This window comes from Dysidea avara, chromosome 15, assembly GCF_963678975.1.
Source record: "Dysidea avara chromosome 15, odDysAvar1.4, whole genome shotgun sequence".
Taxonomy (NCBI): Eukaryota; Metazoa; Porifera; class Demospongiae; order Dictyoceratida; family Dysideidae; genus Dysidea; species Dysidea avara.
Window position 1 is genome coordinate 10,400,774 of NC_089286.1, and position 27,432 is coordinate 10,428,205.

The 27,432-nt window shown below is 38.1% G+C and overlaps 1 protein-coding gene and 1 long non-coding RNA gene across 5 annotated transcripts in view; one reads left to right on the forward strand and one right to left on the reverse strand.

Annotated features, from left to right (window-relative positions):
* LOC136245993 (uncharacterized) overlaps positions 1-25,923 on the reverse strand; it is a 40,237-nt gene extending 14,314 nt beyond the window's left edge. For 3 of the 4 annotated variants that reach the window (XM_066037445.1, XM_066037446.1, XM_066037444.1), the window contains exons 1-5: positions 9,185-9,323; positions 8,993-9,128; positions 7,194-7,324; positions 4,482-4,567; positions 3,061-3,123 (exon numbers count right to left, since the gene is read on the reverse strand). In XM_066037445.1, coding sequence (XP_065893517.1) covers positions 3,061-3,123; positions 4,482-4,567; positions 7,194-7,324; positions 8,993-9,128; positions 9,185-9,242 — 474 coding nt within the window. In that variant the 5' untranslated portion in view covers positions 9,243-9,323. Of the gene's footprint in view, positions 1-3,060; positions 3,124-4,481; positions 4,568-7,193; positions 7,325-8,992; positions 9,129-9,184; positions 9,324-24,627; positions 24,743-25,793 lie in introns of those variants that run through there. The other variant, XM_066037447.1, reaches the window with a different exon arrangement.
* A 147-nt stretch (positions 25,924-26,070) lies between these two features.
* On the forward strand, positions 26,071-26,676 carry LOC136246007 (uncharacterized). The gene is made up of 3 exons (XR_010696203.1): positions 26,071-26,216; positions 26,339-26,446; positions 26,544-26,676. It is a non-coding gene; the product is annotated as an uncharacterized lncRNA (long non-coding RNA).
* Positions 26,677-27,432: the final 756 nt, after the last annotated feature.

The following is a 27,432-nucleotide window of genomic DNA, read 5'->3' on the forward strand; positions in this document are numbered from 1 at the left end:
ACCATCACAGCTATTTCTTGGCCGCCACCTTGGATTTCACATCTTTTTTCACCATAGCCTTTCTGAGGGCCGCACACTTTTTTTACAGCTTGGCTGTTTTGGATTAGATTTCATTTCTTTTTGTATTCGTATACCCCAAAGCCGGCCTATGGCCAGCTTTGGGACTTTTTTAACCTATGTTGTTTTTCTTTACTACAGGAAGAAGAAAAGATGAAGTAGATGTACTTTAAATATTTTATCAGTAAATGTACAAATTATATATATAATACATTATATTGATTACAGAAATCTCCATGGTGGTTTCTTTGTAACTGAACACTCTACAAGGTGACTTCTTCTAATTGCTCTCTCTACAGGGTGAATTGTTTGTAGCTGAACGATCTACAAGGTAACTTCTTCTAGCTGATCTCTCTACAGGGTGATGTGTTTGTAGCTGAATTCTGTACAGGTGATTTCTTTGCAACTGAGCTCTTTACAGAATGGTTTCTTTGTAGCTGAACTCTCTAAAAGGTAACTTCTTCTAATTGATCTTTCTACAGGGAAATTTGTTTCTGGCAGAATTTTCTACAGGGTGATTTCTTTGCAGCTGAACTCTCTACATGGTGGTTTCTTTGTAGCTGAACTCTCTACAAGGTAATTTTTTCTAGCTGATCTCTCTACAGGGAGATTTGTTTGTAGCTGAACTATCTACAAAGTAACTTCTTATAGCTGATCTCTCTACAGGGTGATTTGTTTGTAGCTGAATTCTGTACAGGTGACTTTTTTGCAGCTGAGCTCTTTACAGAATGGTTTCTTTGTAGCTGAACTCTCTACAGGGTGATTTGTTTGTAGCTGAAATCCCTAAAAGGTAACTTCTTCTAGCTGATCTTTCTACAGGGAGATTTGTTTGTAGCTTAACTCTCTACAGGTGATTTGTTTGCAGCTGAACTCTACATGATGGTTTCTTTGTAGCTGAACTCTCTACAAGGTAACTTCTTCTAGCTGATCTCTCTACAGGACAATTTGTTTGTAGCTGAACTCTCTACAAGTGATTTGTTTGCAGCTGAACTCTACATGATGGTTTCTTTGAAGCTGAACTCTCTACAAGGTGATTTCTTCAAGCTGATCTTTCTACAGGGTGATTTGTTTGTAGCAGAACTCTCTACAAGGAAACTTCTTCTAGCTGATCTCTCTACAGGGAGATTTGTTTGTAGCTGAACTCTCTACACGTGATTTGTTTGTAGCTGAACGATCTACAAGGTAACTTCTTCTAACTGATCTCTCTACAGGGTGATTTGTTTGTAGCTGAACTCTCTACAAGGAAACCTCTTTTAACTGAGCTCTGTACAGGGTGAATTGTTTGTAGCTGAACTATCTACAAGGTAACTTCTTCTAGCTGATCTCTCTACAGGGAGATTTGTTTGTAGCTGAATTCTGTATAGGTGATTTGTTTGCAGCTGAGTTCTTTACAGAATGGTTTCTTTGTAGCTGAACTCTCTACAAGGTAACTTCTTCTAGCTGATGTATCTACAGGGTCTCTAGTTTGTAGCTGAATTCTCTACATGGTGGTTTCTTTGTAACTGAACTATCTACAAGGTGACATCTTCTATCCGATCTTTCAACAGGGTGATTTGTTTGTAACTGAACTCTCTACAAGAAAACTTCTTCTAACTGATGTCTGAACAGGGTGAATTGTTTGTAGCTGAACTCTTTACAGGGTGATTTGTTTGTAGCTGATCTCTATACAGGTTACTTATTTCTAACTGATCTCTTGAATTCTGTTCAGGGTGACTGCTCTATTAGGATGACTGCTCTATTAGAGTATCTCGATCTCGCACTTGCTACACCAAGTTGGATTTCGTGTTATAACTCCGTGGCTTTATGTCTGATTCTTCTACACCATTGAAGAGCCTTTCTAAGATGATTACTCCATCTGTACAGTGAATTTCAAAGTATTACCCCAAGCGGTTTATCTGGTAGGCGTGGCAAGTATTCTTTTATTATTAGCTAATCTCGGTTGCATAATTGTTACACACTGTTGGTTTTGTTGTTATATCTTCCTGGTTTTTAGCTCGATTTCTTTCAAACCACAAAAGGTTTGAGGTTCAATAGTTAACCTATTCACCCACCGATTTTCAACTTCTTCCCATACGCGGTTTACCTTGTAGGCGTGACAACATATTGGTGTTATTTTTCGTGCATAATCGCTCATAACTCTTTGCCTGTTTATGGTATTCCAGCCAAAGTTGGTACCGAGATGCGCCTTTATAGCCCCCTTCTGTGTGCCAAATTTCAAGGCAATCGGATAACGCGTTCGCGTTTTATAGCAGTTTTTGTAAGTGTGCGAAAAGAGGAAGAAAAATAATAAGAAAAAAAAAACAAAGAAACTAAGCCAATTTTTGAAGTCGCATATCTCAGGAATTCCTGAAGCGATTTCGCTCAAATTTGGAATGTGGAGTACTGAAGTTGGAGGGAATGTACACAGCAAAATTCGTCTTGCTTCATCAAGGCAGCACAGAGCTACGGAGGTGCGAAAATTGCGTTTTCTTTCTTCCTGTCAATATACTCATGGGGTTGAGTGCCGGCTTCTTGGCCGCATGACACACTACCGTGTGTCTTGATGCTGAACCCACTACTTCACATTGTCAGCAAAGATAAATGGGGCACAAAGGAGGACACAGGTAAATCCATGAAGCATGTATTGTACATGTTGCGGTATGCCAAAAGGCATCTGTCAGGCTAAAGCAATGTCAAACAGTGAAAAAATCAAGCTTGTATCCTTAGCCGTTACCGAGTTACGTTCATCAGTTAGTCAGTCAGTCAGTCAGGCAGTAGAAAATTCCATAGCAACTTTTTGAAAGCAGTCGTACTGAAATCTGAAGGCACTTTTGAGCTTGACCAATTTGCAATACACCATGTAGATATTGTGAGGTTGGTTTAGGGTGAATTTTTTTTGGCCAGAAAATCCCAAACCTTTATGATTCCCAACATACAGCGCTAGAATACTGTATGAAATACTTACATACAGGGTGTACTCACATATACACTACACTACCACAACACATGATCAACTAAACACACCTGTGATATAATCATGGAACAGTTCATTATGTTGATGGCATCCTCTATAGAAAATTTATTATCCTAAATAATGCACAAAATCATGACATGTTGAGTCAGGAAAAAGACAAAAGAGGTTTCGACAAATACATACAATGTAAAAACAATCATCTTTACACTACAGATAACACATATACAAGGAAGAACTCCATCACATGAAATTGATAAGGAGAAAACATCCTGACCGCTTGGCAGACTCCTGTAAGCATTCAAACATTAATCAGATGGCTGCAGGTTCGAGGCTGCCCAAATCCAGTCATGGATTTTTTCTCCTTTTTCTACCTTTTCAAACACACTTTATGTAATAACTATAAACAGGCTGTAGGACCAGGTATCCTACAGACCTTCAGCACTTGTGCTGTAAAGCCTTATAAATAAAAATAATACAACAACCAAATGTATGGTTTTAAGTCTTAACACAGACACACAGAGACAGGGGACATTATAGTACTGTGAGCTTGTGGGAGGGGAACTAGTGCTGCCATGATATAGAAAACTCTACATCTACAAAAGCTAAACTACAAAAGGAAATGGGTGTGAGGGAGATGACAACTAAGTTAATGAAGATTGGAGGTTTTGAAACACTTTATACTTGGTTTAGACAGTAATGTGAGGATGTGGCTGTAAACAGTAGTTTGCGGCCAAGAGTCAAGCGATTGTATCCAGACACTTCTACTCTTTTTTGTACAAGCAGTGGTTTTAAATGGTGATTTTGCAAACACCATAATCTTCAAAGTATTACCATGTAAGACGAACAGGGAACAGCGGATATTGTCATTGCCTGCGAGTTTCAATGATTTTGAAAAGGTATTGGTTAAGTATTCTACAGAGCAGATATTTGATTGTAAGGCCCTCAGTATTGCTTGTTACCATGAAAGACATTGGTTAGCTTGTTAGAGAAAAGAGCTAAAGGGACGGAAAATGTAAAGATAAAGTGACAATTCGTACATACAAAAATGTAACTGGTACAATTAAGCTTCCACTGCTGTTTAATGGGAAGTCAGCCAGGCCACTTGTTTCACACGCTATGAGTTAAAATAATTTGCCTGTGGTGTATAACTGTATTGTTTTTCTTCCTGGCTCAATGATAAATTTAGTTTCATTTGACTAGGATAAGCTGCAGAATAGTGGCAAAGCACCTAAAGCATTGTTGATCATGGAAAATTGTTCAACCCACCCTGATGAAGAGCTACTGATCTCAACAGATGGGCCAGTAATGTTTATTCTACCAAACATCAGCATCATTAATTCAGCCCATGGACCAGCATGTTCTGGAAGCCTTGAAGTGGTGATAGTGGAAAACACATATAGAGGATATGATGGTGAAGTATCACTACAGTTAGGCATGTACAGTATAGACAAACACTATACACACGACCTACCATATTCCAGTGGCCCAGCCAGTGTTGTAAGATGTTCTGTTTCCAGTTAACATTTGTTGTGTGACTGGTCAATAATAACTGAATATCTGTAGAAGTAACAGTATAGACATTACTAGAGGTGTACCGATAATCGGATCGGCTAAAATATCGGCCATTGATATGGCATTTTTTTACCAATATCGGTATCGGTACAGAACAGTAGGAGGACCGATATCGCTACCGATTTTTAGACAGTAGCAATAGTTTGTACATAAACGGATTATGCATTGGTTTTCTACGTTATCCATGTGGCTGTTTAGTGCCAGTGGCTTATTGTTCTCTCTGAAACAAACGCTACACTACGAGAAGCCATATAAATACACGCGAATCTAGTGTTTGTTGCTGAAAAGCTTATCACAGTCTTTACAAATGAAGCAGCTATAAAGTGCCTTGCAATAAAAGAAGGGTCACAGGATAACCAAGGAAACTTGCTGTACCAGCTTTCTCACAAGCTATTAGAATATAGAGTAATGCAGAAATATCCGTTTAAGGCTTCATGGGAGTATACATAAAAATGTTTGTGAGTGCTTAATTGTCTGGATTGCACAATAGAAACCCAAGCTGTATACCACCACAGGCAGAGTATAGCATGCACATGTTGTTGTAGGGTAGGTAAATGTACACTTTTAACTATAATGCAAATATCGGATCGGCTATCGGTTATCGGCTTCTTCTGGTGGCATCAATATCGGATATCGGTACATGTCAAAAACTCATATCGGTATACCTCTAGACATTACATAATGCTACACGGAGTGGCTACCAGTACGACACAGCCATACAAATATTTATTCATTTAACTGTTGTACAGCAATCATCCATCATAATTCTAGAATCAAACACACTAGTTATGACATTAAGTTTGGTTTTGGTGAGTTTGAGGCGAGTCATAAACTTACCTTCATACAAACAAAGTCATCACTATGCTTAACAAGCAAACCTTAAGTTAGTAGTTGGGCTCAGCTTTGATTTCTTTTTCACCAGGTGATACAGTTAGCTAATATACATGTCTTTTGATGGCTCACATTTGTAAGAGGGAGTGGGTAGCTAATAGTGATGTAATGTAGAACTATAACCTGACGTAAAGCATCCTGGGTTCAATCCTCAAAACTGTTGCACTTTTTTATTAGGGACCCATTAGTATAAGTTATATTATAATTTAACGACTGCTAAATCAACACCAACAAACACAATACTAAAACTGGTACAGGTCATGTTTATGCAACACAAGTATATTCTATATAGTCCAGCAAAGTTGTCACATAGAAGAGATAACAATTGGCAATACCTGTCCTATATCTTTGGGTCATACAACTCATTGTCACCTTTGTTGAGGACATTCAAATATAACAGTGACCACAAACTTTGTTTGGGTATAAGTACACAAATCTGTTTTTGAAATTTCACCTAGAGTAGGGACCATAGCACATTGATAAAAAGTACTGAAACAAGTTGGAGTAGCGCATGATATTAAATCACAGTAAAACAATAAGAAGTGTTATATCCCTACTGTGCATTTCCATTATTATCTTGAGCACAGTAGGGATATAACACTTCTTATTGTTTTACTGTGATTATAAATATCGTGTATTACTCCAGCTTGTTTCAGTACTTTTATTGATGTGCTATGGTCCCTACTCCACTTAAAAATTCCAATTATTTGTGCACTTGTTTGTTAAATTTTTGTAAATTAAAATTATTATGACTGGTGAACCCATGCGTACTGCATCAAAAGTACTGGCGTCGCATGCCCCAGCTACCAATTATTGCCTGAAAGTGAAGTATCTATTACGCTTTGTTGTCAGCTAAGTTCGACTCATTTCACAGCATTACGAATCAAGAGCTGTTCGAAAAGTACCTCTGCAATCAAAGTAGCCACTATGAAAAATACAGATGATTTCCATTATGAAGAGAAGGGAAGTCATTATGCACTACTGCCAAATCAACACCTTTCGCTGTCAACAAAGATGAATGGGACACAAAGAAGAACACTGGTAAGTCCATGAAGAATGCATTGTACGTATTGTGGTATGCCAAGACACCTCTCAGGCCGAAGCAACATCAAACAGTGAAAAATCAAGCCCATAGCCTTAGCCGTCATCAAGTTGCGCTTGTCTTCAGGCATCAGACAGTTAGTCAGTAGAAAATTCCATTAAATAAACATTTTGAAAAATTCCGTAGTAACTTGTTGGAAACATTTCAGGTTGATCTGAAGACTTGTTTGGGCTTAGTTTCACCTAACCAGTACTACCTCATCGTCATCTGGGAATAGTAAGGTTGGCTTTTGGGTGATATTATTTTCATGGGCCACACCTACTCCTTTGTGGTCCCTACTATACAGTACTATCGTACTGTATGATACTTAGTTGCACAAGATATAGGACTGTATGATGTAGTGGACAATTAAAGAAGTGTTTTTTGCCAATCATTTGACACTAAAACACATTACAACACTCCCTCGAATACTGTAATTATTTGAACACTCAATCATCCAAAATAACTGCTCAATTAGAGTATTGTGAGCATTCTTTTAGAGTAACACAACAGGCTCTGTATATAAATGAATGGACTTTTGAATATCTGAGCACATCTTAGTACCAGATAAGGGGCACTCGCCACTGAAGAATAATATACAGAGCAGTATACAGACAGACTAGTATACAGGTCACTAACACTGATGGGTAGGATCCTGACAAGTTCTGATCTCTGCTAGTCGCTGGTCTAACTGTCCTATAATCAGTAGTGGTCTTCTGTCTACTAATGGTGGAATGACCTTCTCTCTCACTATCTTTTTAGATAAGACACTAAAGAAGAAACACACACACAATACTCCATGAATATGTACCCACATAAAGTAAATATCTGAATAGCAAAGAGTTATTGCCACCTGACTGCGGTGTGCAAAATAACAATGGACAATACATTGACCATTCACTTTAAAAATGGGGTCTCTGGATCCCAGATCAACAGATTACAGATCACACACACACGCACGCACACACACCCAGTTCAACTATGAGTATAGCAACTATGAGAGACATCAACAAGAGGGAAATCAAGCTAAAAATCGTCATTTGTGACTAAGACCTGAACTATACATATACAACAGGTACTGGTATAGCTAGTCTATAGCTTGAGCTTTACTGTTTACCTCGCAGCAATATGCAGCAACAACACGTACACATCATGTATTAAGCCACTTCTGTAAACCATTTTTCCTTAGCTGTATTTGCTGCAAGTAACAGAACCTAAGGTGAAAAATCACTACATACACTGTAACCAAGTCCACTTTCTCTGCTTGAAAATTATGATAACAAGCTTGACCAAATCTATTCGAGTCATGGGGATGTATAGTGATACTTGTGCTCTAAATTAGCTTTCATTAGCATTATTAAATCTCGTTGATGAGTGTGCTCTAACTAGGATTTTTTGAGGTGGAATTTTTGGTCCCGCGTGAAATTTTTGGGGCGATCCCTACTTAAACAGTGCTACCGTACTGTTTGATAATTCTAAGTGCTGTTTTCAAGGTAGGTATACATTTCTTATGATATCCACTTGCTGTAGATAGCATTTTTGTTGTGCAGCTATAATCGTGTGAAAAGGCTGCAAGGTGAACAGTATATATTACAGTAGTATAGTTTTCTTGTAAACCATGTACAGCTAGACTAGCTATAGTATACCAATACTGAGCTTCACATCCGTGGCTTTGGTCACTATAGTGACAGTCAGTTTTAGCTTAATTTCCCTCTTGCTGTTGATGTCCTTCCCACACTGGAGAATTCCAAATCTTTGCAATGCCTATAAGCAAATATGTGCTCACATGTTCATCTATCACAAGAAGTTCCTAGTAACACATCATGAGACAAGTATGATAGCTGAGTGAAACACTGACACACATGTGAAATCTGTAAAGAAGAGACTTCGTTGAATCTACCTGGTGTAAAAGTAAAAAATGCTGTCCAAATCAAATATGATCAAATCACCCATCACAGAGAAGGCACCAGCTATAGTAAAGTCAAGTGCCATACATCACTAACAGAAATTCCCACAAGATCTGACTCTTTTCAGGCACACTATCACACATCTCAAAGCTAATCCCACAGGCTGTCACACTTGTAAGACTTTCCTTGTTTACTGGATACCAACAAGGCAAGTATTTTAAAAACCTATTAGCAACATGACCCATATGTACCAAAAAGCAAAGTGGTGTAAACAAGCTCATTTCAACATCTTTTAATATGTTGTTTGCATTTTCATTGTTTATGTATACTATTCAAAGTGATGATACGAAGAGGAAACTTGGGCACCATGGGTGGGGCTCACATCAAAAAAGCCTTCTGATGGCAACTCCCACGGCAGATACCTCAACACATTATTGGTGCCAAATGCAAGCAAGATGCATGTTCACCATCTATTGGCCAAATTGAGTTAGTACAATTATATTAACACACAATTACACTGATTTCAATTACCGTTGAAGCTGCTTGAAATACACAGCAAAGTTAGTGGTTAGTTCGTTCTTTAGCTTCCCCTCCTGCAGTTCTTCCAGGCTAGCCCTAAACACTCGCTGTAGGTCGTCATCCTCAACTGGTGATGGTAATGAAGAATCTAGAGTAGCCCGGGACTATTTAATTTATACGCCTCTACCAAGCGTATGTCCTTACCTTGAACTAACTGCTTGCCGAAAACAACAATAAACCGTCTCGCTAACTTCTTTGCCATCCTGATCTCTCTGTTTCGTTTTACGCGTGAACAGCTCCAATCCTGATCGATGCGCGTTATTTAGAGTCCAACCCCACGTGATCTTGTACTTTATGCTTGTAAAAAATAAATAAGAATACAACTTATACAAGAAACAAAATATATAAATTTTCATGTTACAAAATGCATGCATAAAAACTAGCTAAAAGATTCTGAAAATGCATAGAAAAATTGTAATAGTTTTGCTATATTAAGACACTTCTTTTTCTATGTCATTGGCTAGGTTCTTATATCCAGCACTCCTCAAGCAGCACCGTCTCCCAGGATACATTACCAGATTTCAAGTATTCTCTAATCATTGCACCGTGACAGTCTTCCACATCATAATGATTACTCTTCTCAATTTGATGTGTTTTAGATCCATCGTCATCGTTGAGTAGAAAAGCTGCCAATGTCTGCCAATGTCTTCCAGTCAGCAACTCTCTCAAAATACTTTGTTAGAGTTCGGTTGTTGAGTTCTGTAAAGAGACACTTAATTATTTTGAGGGGGATTCCCAGGGGTTATTTTTTAAGTTGTGACCAGGCTGAAAGTTGATCCCACAATTACATGGACTACCTGAAGTATACTTGTTCAGGTTTTAGCCATACACTTCAGGGACTAGACCAACTAAAATTTTTTTAACAAATGCCAAATGTTTTCCTTTGTACACATAGCACAAGTCTTTATCCTGTATCATGCCCATATATGGCTAAAAAATTTGTGGGGATTCTTTAAGGATGACAGAAAGAATATCACACAATGCAAATTAAAATAACAAGGATAGACATTACTACATGTGGATTAAATCATATACTAGATACATGTTTTTCATTATTTACTCTTGGCATAGGTTATACTGTGTTCAAAAACTGACCTACAAATACAGCTTTCAACCATATAAGAGAGAAGTCCCTTGGGAAACTTTCTTGCTTTGTTTTAATTATTACTAGTTACTGTTGTATATAATGTCTTACTTGTTGAATATCTACTGCTGTCACCAGACATGTCTGTAATGTATCCAATATGTACATAACTACAGCTACACAGGTGAGAATAAATATAATTCTACCTATAACATATAGCCTGAACAGTCAGGAATCATATTATCACCCAGATCACAATTATCACAGTAAATTATGTAAAAGCATGTTTAGAATAAGTGTTCAAACTCGACATCTAAGTGATGCAAGGGGCTTGATATATAGGATAGATCTACAAAAACCCGACATAATGATGGATTTTTTGGTTCTTTATTGTATATTAGGGATCACGGAGATTTGGATTTTCCTAGCCAAAAAATTCACCCAAAAACCAGCTCCACAACTCCATCCTGCCACCTTGACAGTATTGGTTAGATATAACCAAGCCCCAAAAGTGCCTTCAGTATGATCCTAAAGGCTTCCAATATACGAAATTTTAAAATATGTATATATATTCAATGGAATTTTCTACTGACTAACTGCCTGCCTGCCTGCCTGATGCCAAGCGTAACTCCATAACGGCTAAGGCTATGGGCTAAATTTGTTCACTGTTTGACATCACTTCGTCCCGAGACATGCCTTTTGGTGTACCGCAGTACACCCCCTGTACGTACAATGCATGCATCATGGACTTACCTTTGTCCTCCTTTGTGTCCCATTTCTTTTTTGCTGACAGCCGAAGGTGTTGATTCGTGGTAGCACAATGCATGGCTTCCCTACAGTACGTTTGTAAACGGGAATCGTCCATATTTTCCATGGTGAATGGACTGATTGCAGAGATGATTCTAACACTGTCTTTGTTTGTAACACTGTGTAATGGGCTGAACATAGCTGAAAGTGAAGCGTAATGGCCACTGCACTTTCGAAGCAGTTTTTGATAGCTGGGGCACACGTTCAGACAAAAACATTAATTCAGGTGCCATCCTTTCTTTTGATGCTGCATATGTGGGTTCACCAGTCATTACAAAAAAAGTAAGCAAACAAGTTTAAGGAAAATTAGAAAATTTAAGTTTGATTAGGGATCATAGAAAAAAAAGTAAGGAAACAAGGGAGATACTAGAAAATATATTATATTATATATAATATATTATATTATATGTATATATATATTATATTATTTATTATCATTATACATATTGTAGATAGAATCAGGTGTCTCTTGACTCCGGTGATAATAGTTTGCTTTTTTTTTGGTTTTGCCACTATGGAAAAGCTAGGCTAATACACTATGGAAAAGCTAGGCTAATACACTATGGAAAAGCTAGGCTAATACACTATGAAAAAGCTAGGCTAATACACTCTTTCTCTAGCTAAAGTCCATGAAGTGCCAACAGTTTATCGGGTACAGTATTATTACACAACAGAATGCTCAAAATCAAAATCTCTAAAGCACGTGATGGCAGATGAGAAGCAACACCTACGTCTCAGCCATAACAAACACAACTACAATTTGTTACCCGTTTGTCTGCCAACATCAGGGGTTCAGTTTCAGGTCATAGGATTGCACCTTATGCACCTTTATTGAACTATAGGTGAAAAGATGAAAGTGAAAACTGCAGCTACTTATATTTCCATATTGTACATTTTTCAAAGGCCAAAGGTGTGCTGTATTTTCTAACAGTGCTGTATCTACCCAAGAGTGCTGTATTTCCCTTTGATCTATATAATACAGTACAGCCTACACCATAGCCCCAAACAGTAAATAATTGTACCCGCAATATGTAGTAAGCTATGATACCATTCGTTTTTCTAAACCAAGAGTACAAAAAGACCTTTTCTTTCCTAAATCAACAACAGGGTACAGTACAAAACCTGCAAAAATCGTGAAGGTACAATCACTAGCTGTCTATTTAAAACAAAGATTGATAGTACAGTTGCTAAATGTTCCAGAGGTTTGGCTGTGTAATACCACTACTAGGCTGGCAGCAGACGTACATCATATGTAACAACAGGCTTAATTCTCTTCAACAGGATTCTGACCACGAGAGCAATCAGACTGTACTACAGAGATCTTCGTATTATTAGAATTTTTGATTGAACAGTAGACGTAATTATTACACCAGATTACACTCAGACTATACAACAGGCATCTCTTACATATTGTGATCCATCAGTCCTCCGCGTCTCCATTACATATCAGCATAATCACTTGCACAGTAGCTCAGGATCTTGACTTTCTAGTAACTCAGGTGGTACAGAATCATTAGGTATAGTCGCTGATCGATTTGATGCCAATTCCTTAAAATTTTCATAGCCCAGTTTGAATTCGCCCGAGTATTTGCAGGAATTACTCCTTTGCAGTCTTTTCACATTCAGGAGAACTCACTGTCCAGAGCAATAAAACGACTATGATTAAGGCTATACAATCTATCACAGGTGCTGTAGCTGCTTTCTTCTCAGTTTCCTTCCTCTATGTCCGAAGTGGTAATTGTACTTTCTTGGTTACTGAACTATCATTGTTGTGCTCGGCATTGCTCTCACTGCTCAACAACATGTGTGTTCAGCAGTTAGAGATTACATTACAAATGAGGAGTTACATGTTTTGTTCTGTAGATGGTGTTCCTATTTACTGATGGTCATGTTGTTCAAGAAGGTACACAGTATAAACCTGGCTGGTTTGTGCAGTTCACTTCTATCACTTGTAGGATTCCTAGAACTTATCAACAACATGTTGACTAGTGGTATGGTACCTGCTCTGTTTGCTGATGATGAAAAGGATCAGATTATTGGACAAGTAATCAGTCTCATACATGTAACATTTTACGATTACATGTATATGTACAGTACCTTTTGTGTCTAGCAATGAAATAGTGACACACACCAAATACTGACTCAGGATCAAGACACACGATAGTGTGTCGTGCGGACCAAGCAGCCAGCGCGCCACACTGTGGATATATTGACAGGAAGAAAGAAAACATCATTTTCACACCTTTGTATCTCGGTCATATCTTATCCGACTGGAACAAAATTTGCTGCAGAGTTGCCCGCCAGCTAGGGGAGTCCACATTCCAAATTTGAAGGAAATCGCTCAAGCCATTTCCGACTTACGAGCAGCCAAAATTTCGGTTTTTTTCCTTCGTTTTTTTTTTTCCCTTTGTTTTGCACATTTGCAAAAATTGCTATTAAATGCAAACGTGTACTCCGATTGCCTTGAAATTTGGCACACAGAAAGGCAGTCCAAAGGCAAATTCTAGTATCAAATTTGGTGCAAATCCGATGAACGGTTAAGGATTTATACCTCCTCCTACACAATAACATTAAACTAGTGACCTGATAGTAACCACATCAATAAATAGCCAATTTACAAATTCAATAGAACATGATATAAATAAAGTACATCAGCTCTCACAAAGAACACTTGGCAAGGATAGTAGCTGATAAGTCAATGATACAGTACGTTTTATGTAACATCATAGTACAATCTGACATACTGTGTTATGGCTGCTCCCACCCTAATCATTTCAGATTAGAGAGCATTACAACAGAAAAATGCCACAATTTCAAATAATCACTGGGTCTCAAATTAACACACCTAATATGGTCATAGTCTCTGTGCAATACTATAAACAATGAAGCAAAAGATGTCTTCCTTTTAAATTTGAACACATCAAGGAGGATGCAACATGGAGGAATGAAATAGTACACATTGATACTGGTGTGGTATACCTTGTATTGGATAAAAGTTGCTTAAAGAAATACAATTCTCAGTCCACAATTTGAGTACCAGTATGTAGTACCCATCAGTGTAGGCAACCTCCCTTATTGTTTCACTACTTGTATTTGTGTGATCTCTAATTGAACAAAATTTTTGTTACCTGTTTTGTAACATTAAATGAATGGTGCACTCACAAATGCCAGATTAGAAGAAAGAATGGTGCCAGGCTAATTGTTCTTAACTGAATATGTGTACCCCATACTGAAATAGTGAAGTGGTCATTACACTTCATTTTCAGCTATGTTCAGCCATTATACAGTGTTACAAATGAAGAAGGATAGGAGAAAGACCTCTGCAATCAGTCCAGTCACAGTGGAAAACTCGGACAATTCCTGTTACAAACATAGGGAAGCCATCACATCACGCTATTGTGAATTGACTGTCAGCAATGATAAATGGGACACAAAGTACACAGGTAAATCCACAAAGCATGTATTGTATGTGTTGTGGTATGCTAAAGAACACCTGTCAGGTTGAAACAATGTCAAACAATGAAAAAAATTAAGCCCTTAGCCTTAGCTGTTATCAAGTTACGCTTCTCTGAAGGCATCGGTCACTCAGGCAGTTAGGTAATTAGTCAGTGAGTAGAAAATGCCACCAAATAAATCTTTTTCAAAATTGTAACAACAGGTCCTACTAAAGGCACTTTTGCACTAGGTTATACCTAACCATGCACAATGAAGGTATTGTGAGGTAGCTGGTTTCTGGTCAATTTTGTTTGGCGAGAAAGTGCAAGCCTCCATGATCCCTAATATACAGTACTACCATACTGTATGATACACTATAAGGCCATGTCCTTCACTATCCCACTACAGCCACACCTGATCAGCACTATCAGTGGATGATGGAACAATCACAGGATAATCAGTTGTGTCTGTTGTGTCCACTACATCATGATCACCAATAACTTGTAGTGACTGTAGAGTAGAAACAATTAGTGATGACATCACTTGTTAAAAGGTCAATTGTGGTCACATGATAAAATTGTATTTGTGGTGGTACATGTTCCTCATGTTTGTGGGTACAGTAATAATAACTACAACACTAACCAACTGCCACACAAATAGATAACTCTTTTGTTGTTGTGGAGCTTCCTTTGTTGTCTAACAATAAATCTAATGATTCAATAGAAGTGTTTACAACACAGAGTACTGCAATATGAAACATTCATTTAGCTACAAACTCAAAGTCTGATCACTAGTTATGTCAATATCTTGTGTTATGTGTACTTGTGTGATGTGTAGTAACAAAATGGTGGAAGGAAATTCACAGTACAGATCTTTACACAACACCACTGAGCTGTACAACCAAACACAATCATTCCCTGGTTGGCCAGAGTTCCATCAAGGCATCAGATTGTTTGTACAGTTTACCACTGGGCTCAGATAAAGCAGCCAGCAAAGCAGACCACTGAACCATGACTGTAAAATTTAATAGTGTATACTCACATCCAATAGTTCCTCAATAATGTTCCCTGTAGTGTTATATAACATCACTATGGTAACATCACCATCTGAAGATGACTGCTTTAAGTTTAATTTCTTATCAACCTGTATGTGTGTAATTATAAATAGAAATACATACAATTTTGTATAAATACATCAAGTTATACAAATACATGCAGCAAGAGAACACACGTCACCTCGGGTGTGTGTTGTGTAGCCAGTGTACAAATCCTTTAGGAGCAGGTAATAGTTTATCAACCTGTTAACTGACATGTATCACTATACAATGATAACACCAGTCACACCTTAAAGTCACCAACTCCAGTTTGTGTGTGAAGTCTGTTACACATAATACAACAACACAAGTACCTGTAGCAATAAAACACTCTAATAGAACATACACTGAAATGTTCTTACTTGACATAACAATGATAATCCATCTGGAGAACTGATGTCTTGTCTATTACATACCTGTGGACATGGAGGAAGATGATTGCAACATGATTACACTGGTCAATAATACAATTACATATCATGTGTTGTAACAAGTGATCTATTAACAGATACATGATTGTTGTGAGCACATTGTACATTGCACACAAAAAGGTACACATAGATACAACAAAACTTTAATACTTGTTGTTAATACACACATGAGCACAAACACGTACACACACACGCATGCACTCACGCACGCACGCACCCACACACGCACGCACGCACCCACACACTCACACGCACGCACGCACGCACGCACCCTCACACACACACATCCCCACACACACACACACACACACACACACACACACACACACACACACACACACACACACACACACACACACACACACACACACACACACACACACACACACACACACACACACACACACACACATCCACACACACACACATCCACACACACACACACATCCACACACACATACGCACGCACGCACGCACCCACACACACACACACACACACACACAAGCACACACACACACAAGCACGCACGCATGCACGTACACACATGGTACCCTCACCTGTAAAGTAATAACAATACTGGTAGAGAACACTGAGGTAGTTTATCAGGTGAAATTTGTAGTACCACATTCAAATAATGTACACGAGTGTCCTACAATATCAGAAGATCAACATCACATTTGAAACATCAACTACACTATCATACAGTACTACTTGTACACATACTAAATAATTGGAATACACAAAATATCATGTTCTTAACTTTCAATGTTCTGTTGATCTGTTCTACTATACTGACATGTTTTGTATAGTGTTACACTGATATACATATTATCACATTTACCGATACCGACTATTTCCTCATTCTTGTAAGCGATATGCCGATATTATAACCAATAGTCTTCAGGACGTCACCTAAAGTTTGTGTGTACATTGCATTGTAGTAATTAATTGTGCGGGCGGCAGAGTCTACAAGGTCTGCTACAGCTTTTCCACTAGCCTCAAAAGCCAAATAGTTATAAACAGCTAAGCCAAGAGTGTATTCCAGACCCTTTGCAAAGGGAATTGACTAATTACATGGGTGGCCAATAAATATACACAGCCTGCTATAGCCTTGCAACAATACTTTTCACAGACAAGCAAGCCTAAACAGTTATAACACAGTTACAACAGAATACCACTGTGTTCACTGTCACACGTTCATTGCCGTCTTTACTGATTGATTATGGGTTTCAGTTAATCGGGTAATTATTTCTGCTTCATTATCGATATTTGTAAAATTAGCTATTGGCTGTTACCGATTATTCAACCGATTATCGGTGCAACACTAGTTTTGTATCATGTAACAGCAGTTGGCAACTTCTAATAATTTTTTTCTATAAAAATTTGCATGTTGAACAAGACAAGCCCAAGCATACATGTAATGATATTACACAAGTACTGAAGATATTTTATATTTTTATTTACTTATTAAGGCTTTACAGCACAAATGCTAAAGGTCTGTAGGACACTTAACATGAGCCAAATAGTCTCTGTACAAAATGTAGAGTAAGGAGCATGTACAGGCTCAATACATATTTTAGTTCTACTTAGTTTGCAATGGTGTGATTTACATAAATGTTAAAGCATTGCCGCAAGTGCTATATGAAAAATAAAGTACAAGGCGTGGCCGAGTGCTTTATTTTTCATATAGTACAAGCAAGGCTATGCTTTAAATGATTTATGGAACTTTCTAGTCGTGTAGCTTCACCATACACTAGGACTCGTAATTAACAAGCGTTGCACGAACTATTAGCAGCCTGAATGCACACAAACTAGTTTAACAAAGTAACTCACGCGTATTTCACCATAGTTTGGCATAGTAGACGTTCATCGCGTCTTTTGGCAGGTTTTGCTCGCAACCCACAATCGATTCTATTGTGAGTCACATGGTGAAGTATTTCCGTGATATCTCAGGACTTGTCCGTTTACATTAACAAACGTAACAGCAACGTTACCTTCTCCCACCCATCATCAAAGCATTTAGGTATGTCTATAAAAGCAATCCAGTGGTGGAACTCGTATTGGCTGGGGTGATTGATCACTCAGCGCGGCGAGGCTATCAGCCTTCACCGGCTTGGGTGATTAGTCGTACTGGCGAGAGCCCCGTAGGCCATTAGCCTACACTAAGGCACGTGGGAAACTGTGCTTTATTGCCCACAAAGAGTGCTTTATTCGTTCAATAAAGCACTCTTTGCGGTCGATGAAGCAGTTGGCCGGCTGAAAGTGTACCTTATGAAATTTAAAGTACACTTTTTCCTTTGATCTCGCCCACGCAAAGTTCTATAATGTACGAATAAAGCACTCTTTGTGGTCAATAAAGCACTGTTTGCCCTAAAGTGTACTTTATGAAATTTAAAGTACACTTTTCCCTTTGATCTTACCCACACAAAATTGTAATAATATAGGGAAAAAACGCTGCCGTTATGGCAGGGGCGGATCTAGGATTTATAAAAGGGGGGGGGGGGGCTAACTCAAGGTACTAATCTCTTGGGTATAGAGATGTGTGAGGCACACTTCCCAGCATGCAAAGCATGCTGGAACTAGGGGGGTCTGGGAGCATGCCCCCCCAGGAAAATTTTGAAAAATAGATGCTAAAATACTGCAATTTTGAGACATTTCCACATAAAATTCATAATATTCTCTGCCTGTAGATATTTTATATACTGCCTTTAGATTGTAGGTATGGCTCTCTGAAGCATTTTGCTAATGGAAAAGTTTGGTAGGTACAGACAACCAAGTACATGATGCACCCCTCTCACAATTGCACAACACTGAATAGGTGCATGTTAGAATAATAATGTTGAAAGTGGAAAATTTTGAAATTTTAACAATACAAGATTGAATCTGAGAGCATTTTCAATGGAAATTGTGTACCTGAATTAAGTATTGCCATACATATAATCGCTTTAAACAGACCAATGCACTTCATTGTATGTATAGGTGCAGGCAGATTTGGAGAAATTCCATAACAGAATCAACTACATGTTTCCAGTGAATGTTCTATTAGAGTAATTAGCTGACTGCTCTATTAGAGTATCTCGATCTTGTACAACTCTAATGCTGATCCAGGTCCTTATTGCATAAACTTTAGCATAAATCCACTTAGAATACCTTGGAAAGATGTTTATAAGGTGGTTTTATGAGTATTTGTATTATTAGTGATCATATAATTATGCTAAGACAAAATTTCATTATATTGATCAGGTAAAGCCTAAATATGAAGGGGGGGCTTCAGCCCCCCCCCCCCTGGATCCGCCCTTGTATGGAGTAATTAATTCTTACAGTAATGATGATGTGTGGCAGTCACGATAGTCAACAGTAACAGTAATCAATTATGATCATTTTGTACAATACATTACTTTCAACTCGTAGTATGACTATATTTAATAAAATATTTTGTTAGTACTTCATAGTACACGTGGTCTGCTCCTACCTCCTATGTATCTTCAATTCCAGTAGTGCTTATAAAGAGTACAAAACTAACCTAGTATAATATGTAATATTGAGATCACATGATCCGGTGTAGTAGTCTGGTGATCCCCACTAATCATCAGGTACTCAGTATACAATGACAAGATGGCTGACAATAACTGCTCCTGACTGGGAGTGGTCTGTAATGGAATAATTGTAAACAAACATACGAAGTATTGAGACAATGTCTTCCTGTATATAGTGGAACCTATATCTTTATATAATTATCAACCACCTGCTTAGACACATCAAGTCAGGTTCCACTGGGACAGAATACACTTCATTTGTGTACATACACCATGTAACTAACCACTCTATATAAACTACAGTAGATGAATAAAAAAATTGATGGTTTTTTTCAGCAATCCCTATTCTACCTTTACAATTTTCAGTTTTTTTATTCCTCTAGTTTGTGTACTTATTAATCCAGTAAAGGATTTGTTTTATTTATAGTGATTGAATTATACATAGTAATGTAGTCAATGTTTCAGTACACACGTGAAACTGATCAAAGTGCAATGTACATACAGAGTCTCCTAAGATGAGCTAGAATTTACACTACTAATGCCTTTAATAGCTGTCAAATTCAATGCAAGGTTTGTTATCAGATACACTTGACTGCATTATTAGAGTATTTACATGACTGCTCTATTAGAGTATTTTGATATTCGGTAACCCGCCCACGTACAATAATCACGGAGCGAAAAACCACCTTGCAACAAAGTCTTCAGCAAAGATGAAGCTTCCTAGCCTATACTGAGTTTAATCAGAGAACAGATTTTATTAGCAACAAGCAGCGCACACCAGAAAACCTACTCTGAATGTGATCTTGTATGGCTTTGCATGTGTAATGCCATTTTTGGCAAGAAAAAATGGCCCAGTTAGAGGTGTTTCCATCTGAAAACAAAATCAAAAAAGTTCAAGGACTCATGGACACGCCTTGCCCAGTATTCTCCTTGTAAACTTCGCTATGTGTGTTTATGAACTAAACTAAATGTCAGTTTTGTCTGAAATACACTTAATGTTTCCTTTTCACTTGATACTTACTAGTGGACCTATACTCATTGCAAATATAACCACCAGAGTTGTTTTGAGTTAGAGGATGTTTTCCGAGGTGTGCATTTTATTAGAGTTTTTGAAAAAAACATGGGCAATCTCTATTGTGAACTAGGACTGAGGTTTTTTAGTATTCGAGTACTTTCTAGAGTTAATGATCGAGTACTCACAAATACTAACTACTTGTGGTCATATCCATTTGACATGTTTTATACTGACTAAGCATTTTTCAAGTAACAGCAATGATACACACACTGTATTAAAGTACTGATGTTAGTGTTCCTAACGAGAAATTATGTCAATCAAACTCTGTAGCCTTCATAGTGTCACTCCCTGATGGCAAATGCATCATGTGAGCTGGGTCATGTGTCATGTGATCTTAACAAGTACTCAAGTACCAATTTTACTATCCAAGTACCAAAATCCTTAATGAGTAGTTGAGTATTTGCAGTATTAGTTTCAGCCTATTATGAACCCACTATCGTCGGAATAGTTGATCTGATAAAGCCATTCATGTAAAAGTTGGTTGTTTCATGGGCCCAAACAACCCACATTATATTCACTGTTCTATTCTGTTTTGCCGGGCTTAATAATTTGTTTATTTTTGTAGCTACTTTGTTTACCTCTTTGTTAACTAGTGGAACAGAGGCGTAGCCACACCCGGGCTAACCTGGGCTACGCCCTGGTAATTGAGGAATTAGCCCGGGTAACTGAAGATAAAGCCCTAGCAAATTACAGGAAGTATAGTTGTAGCGAGTTGACTTAAATCTAGCTAAACAGCTAAATCATATTCATAGTATAATTGTACAATTAAGTTGATGAACTAAACTATCTATATAGTTACCACAGTCGGTCCCTTTACTAATCCTGTGGTACAACGCTATACACAAGCTTGAAATCACCCACAATCAAATCTATAAACAGTCCGTAATCATGTGAGTTACTAGTTCGATAATTATGTCAAAACAGGAATTCCAACCAGCGTACCCTTCTTGGTTGCCAGAAAGATAAACATCAGTGATGTACTGCAAGGGCTCAATGAATTAGTTTAAAGGGGCTGCCATCCAGTCGTGATAGCTTGGCAGCTGCAACAATTGCAACTAGCTACACCTGAACTTCTTCCATTTAAAGTGTGTATGTATATCAGTACTCCATGCTTCTAATTATATAGTCTACTCTAAGTACAGCTATAGATTATCTTACTCTGACGGGCTCAAAAGTAAAATATTCATACCTATAATAACTACATGCAGCATTAATTAAGCTTGTAAAAAAATTATGCATAGATCAAGGCTTAATGCTGTATAGCTACTTGTATACTCAGGAAATAATTTGAAATTAGCGTAAATGCACCGCACACAGTTGCTAAGTTGCAAATGAAAATTAATGGCTCCTTTTAGCTGCTATACATAGCCACTATGACATCTCAATTTTCCTCAATCATCTACTAACTCCTGCATCCAAAATACCACTTCAAATGAGCAATTTTTGATGCAAATTGTATCTGAGAGCATCTAAAATTTCAAAATTTCCCTGGGGGGCATGCCCCCAGACCCCCCTAGAAGGGCATAGTGTGCTTTGCACACTGTTAAGTGCCTATCAATATACAACAGGGTACCCTATGGTGATGAATTTTACCTGTAGCCCTGGTCAACATAAAAGTCTGGCTATGCCACTGTAGTGGAGTAAAAAAATTAATTAGGAATCGCTATAAAAAGTAACAAAATAGGAAGGGATCGATAGGGTGGAAATTTAAACCACAAATTCCTATTTTGACTCAACTCAAGTTTCCAAGTTTCCTTGGCTACATGACACACTATAGCAAACCAGTTAGTGTATAATATGTACTTCAAAATTCCCACTAAGTTTTCACATATCACAACACATTTCTAAATCCCACACCATTACTACCTGTTGTCATTAACAACATCATCAGTTGAACGACAGCTACAGGCGAAGAGACAAGTTCACATTATCTGTTTCAATTTTCTGTAACTACATTACCAAATATGGAAAATAGGTACTAAATATAGTAACAATCACTTACTAGTCATGTAACCTCTTGGTTGGCTTAGTATCCACTGGATTGGTTGGCATGACATCCACAAGATGACTGAAGATCCTATGAACAAGAAATATAGTGAAGTAGTTTGTGTTGAAGAATTTAGCTCACTTAAAACACAACTTCAACCAATCCACCTTTGCCTCCTGAACGAAAACAAACACAAATGCACAATAAATTTGTAAATACGTGTATACACAGACACACAATAAACTAACCAAGTCATTCACAAGCTGGTCGCATCCTAAAATAACTAGTGTTAGAGATGAGTGGTATTGTAGTTTTGAAAGATGGGATAAGAAAATATTTTGAATACCTTTATACTCACTAAAATTATGATTTGCACTTATACCCCCCACACCTGTGTTATTAGTTTTCTAAGGAACAAATGAAATGACAATTGAACTGGAAAGTAAGATTGGAAGTACTCCAATAGTAAACAAACCATTGGTGAATACTTCTACATACATCGGCTGCGCTTGTATGCAGGAGATGTCTGCACCACATTAAAAAATTTATTATCCTGAATAATGCACACACAGCATGTTGAGTTAGTATAAGGTCAAACAGGTTTTGACAAACACACAACACTGATAATCTTTATACTACAGATAACACATATACAATTAAGCCATCACAACCAAATGCATTAATAGCCTTTAGGTGTCTACTGCTTTCACAACTGGCCAACCAATTGTTGATATCCAATTGTTGATATCCCCTTGTACACCATCACTAAAATATGCTGTTCAAGTGACACAGTCAGACACACGTACATGTAGACATGGGACACAGTAGCATGAGCTTGAGGGAGGGGAGTACACACGTACACGTAAACACACACACACACACACGTACACACGTACACACACACACACACACACACACACACACACACACACACACACACACACACACACACACACACACACAAAGCAAAGCCTAAGTAGGCATGAGGTCAGCAAACATTACTGTTCAGGGAAAACCACACAGCTAAGCTATGTGTTTAGTAGACAAATTCACTTTTAGAAAGACTATAGTAGCCCACTACCAAGTCTCACAAATGAAAGTCAAGGAAAATGAGCACCCACCGTATTCCAGGGTACTGATGAAAGCTGGAATGGAACGGAACGGAATCAATCTGGGCACACGCCAAAACAGATTGTGCACTGTTTCCAACTTTTACACAATACCTAGAATTGTGCTAGAATTGGTTTGTTTCTGCTATAGACATGCTAGAAGTCATTTGCTCGAAAGGTTCTATTTAATGCCCACTGCAAGAATATGTTGTACAATCGTCTAAGCTGAACAACGATCATTTAGCTAAGCTGCTAAACTATTTTTTTGTAAGCACTGTTAATATAACATACTGCAGTTTGCTAACTCTCGTAAATCACTGCCAATAATGGTAGAATTATAGTTGCTTCAGAAACCAGCGACAATTGTACTTAAAAGGCTTGAATACCGCTACAACATGAAAATACTACAGTAGTTTACCTTTTAGAATGGTAAGGAAGTACTTCTACATCAAGATTAACCTAAACTGGATGGATTTTATTCACAAAACTTGCCACGTGGCGGGTATTTAATAGAACTTTCGAGCAAACGATTACTAGCATGCCTATAAACAGAAGCAACCAATTCTAACACAATTCTAGTTATTGTGTGACAGTTGGAGACAGTGCACAATCTGTTTAAAACTTGGCGGGCCCCCGATTGATTCCATTCCGTTCCGGATTTCATCAGTACCCCATATTGCAGTGGTCCAGCCAGTGTTGTAAGATGTTCTGTTGCCAGTTTGTTGTGTGACTAGTCAATAGTAACTGAATATCTGTAGAAGTAACAGTGTGCATAAATGTCTAGGATTACCCAGACAAATCCCTTTGTCCTATTTTGTTCTTTGATATTACAGAATGTCCCAAAACAAATCCTTTCTGTCCTATCAGAGAATGAAGGTCATCCCAACCTATATTCACCCATACTGTATAAACATTACATAATACTAAAACTGGGTAGTATACAGACTAGTATACTAGTACACAAGGTAGTATACAGACTAGTAAACTAATACACAGAGTAGTATACAGACTAGTATACAGGTCACTAACACTGATGGGTAGGATCCTGACAAGTTCTGATCTCTGCTAGTCGCTGGTCTAACTGTCCTAACATCAGTTCAGCTATTTTAGCAGTTCAATCCAATTGAATTCCTTCCATTGAGTACTACAAGTATATGACATATAAACAGTGATCACTTTTTCAGAGATCACTTTATCACAGTGATCACTTTTTTTTTTAAAATTATTGCCTAAACAAGGAAGTCATTAATTACGTATATGGTTTTGTGACTTCCAGTTCAACGTGAAATTTCAGCCAGTCAATACTTGACCATAGAAGCAGATCTATCTACAGTGTGACACTCCCTATAGAGGTTAGCCTCAAGTTGCCAGACTGTATGTTTCTCTTACAAAGAGAAAGTGGTCTAGCCATGTGAGGCTACAAGGGGGTGACATACAGGCACTCACTGTAGGTAGATCTGCAAGCGCAGTCAAAGTCTAATTCAAAGGTCAAGGCCACTAAATCCGTGCCAAGTCAACGGTCAAGGGTAAAACTTTCCAACACACAATCGAAAAGTTCTGAAATACCTTCATTAAGTTACCGGTCAAAGATTGCAAACAACTCTTAGTCATGGGTCAAAGCGAAATTTCAGCCAGTCAAGACTTTGACTGTGGTTGCAGATCTATCTAGAGGCTTCAGTGGCATGCAGCTTTTAGCTGTCAACATGACTCTACTTAGTCTCGCATGGCCAGACCACTTTTTTTCGTGTATTGGGTGGGAAAAAAAGGTCTGGTGCAACTCCAATAGCTGTTTACTTCTGAGCCATCTCCAGACACTGCATAGGACACTAATTGTTGAATACCACTGGCCGCAAAGGAGGCACCAATTATGTCAGTAAGTAAACTCGAGATGGCCTTGATCTGTTTATCCTTTAAATGAATCTTAATTTGCTCCGATGTCTCTTTTATAGTGTCTTGAAAGTTCATCCTCATCGTGTAACAAGACTCACAACCTGTACGAATATTTCCACACCAACATTGGTTTACTGACGTCATAGGCACTCCTTTGTGGCCAATGTTAAATGTTAGTGTTCCCAGTGTCTGCGGACAACTTAGAAGTAAACAGCTATTGGAGTTGCACCAGACCCTTTTCCCCCACCCAATACACGGAAAAAAGCGGTCTGGTCACACGAGACTATATTAACTATATTACATACCAGTGAAGCCCTTAAAATAAGCAAAGTTGGTGGTCAGTTCGTTCTATAGCTTCCCCTCCTGCAGTTCTTCCACGCTAGTCCCAAACACTCGCTGTAGGTTGTCTGCATCTTCAACTGGTGCCTCGACTGGTGCAGTGGTGATGGTATTAACGAACCTAGAAGAGCCTCTACCATGTGTATACTCTAACCTTGAACTAACTGCTTGCCGACTTCTTCACCATCTTAGATTAAATAGCTCGACAGTAAGGGTGCGTTATTTAGAGCTTGGATCCACGTGATCTTGCATTTTTACATTTTACCGTAAAAATTTGAAGCCATTACCAGTACCTGCAAGAAACAGAAGAAAGCTACAGTAAACCAAGTATTGTCTAATCTATGGTCTGATCGAAGCCAGGCATTCGTCAATACTTTCAACATTTGACAGTGAGTAAAATTCGTCTCCCCTGCCATCTAATTAGAATTTTTTTTTTATGTAGCCTATGTAAATTCTTGTAAATTAGAGTGACTTGCGTTTATACATTCCACATGTATTCTGTTGTATACAGGTGAATAAGGTGGTTCAGTTGTATGAGACAATGTTAACACACAAGCTCCTTACTCTAGCCAATGGTGAACGTATCAGACTGCAGAAGCACTGTGCCCTACTAGTGGAGGTACATGCAAGATGTGTATAATTACGAATGTATATGATATGCACATTCAGTACACACATATAGCTATTTGATGATATACACAAATGTACCTATACAGGTTTCAGACTTACAGTATGCTTCACCAGCTACTGTGTCACGTTGTGGTATGGTGTATGTGGACCCCAAGAACCTTGGATATGCTCCATTCTGGGAGAAATGGGTGAACAGTATTCCCAATGAGAATTGATGAAGTTATATGAGAAATATGTACCACAATGTATCTCAATGGTACTGGAGGGTATTGTGGAAGGTCGACAAGGAGATAAACTGAAAACCATTGTGCCACTAACTAATCTGAACATGGTAGGTTGAAGATGCATATACACATAATTGGGACAGTTGCCTCAGGTAATGTATGACAAAATTGTTTGATGATACTCTTCAACACTTGATACATATCCAACAAACTGGGAATAGAAAACAAAAAGGTAAACATGTACATGGTGTATGCATTTAGTTGCAGACATGTGTGTTCAGCAGTTAGAGATTACATTACAAATGAGGTGTTGCATGTTTTGTTCTGTAGATGGTGTTCCTATTTACTGATGGTCATGTGGCTCAAGAAGGTACACAGTATAAACCTGGCTGGTTTGTGTAGTTCACTTCTATCACTTGTAGGATTTCTAGAGCTTATCAACAACATGTTGACTAGTGGTATGGTACCTGCTCTGTTTGCTGATGATGAAAAGGATCAGGTTATTGGACAAGTAATCAGTCTCGTACATGTAACATTACGTACAATATGTTTTGTGTCTAGCAATGAAATAGTGACACACACCCTGGTAGTCTGGTGTAGCCAGACTGCTTTTTTTTTCTTTTGTGTGGGCATCGGGAAAAAAGGGGTCCGGTACACCTACATCAAGAATTCTGTGTAATGTTCCACTGCAGTCAGGGTGAATACAGACAAATACAATATTTTGCAGCAGACTGGTCATAATGACCTGTCA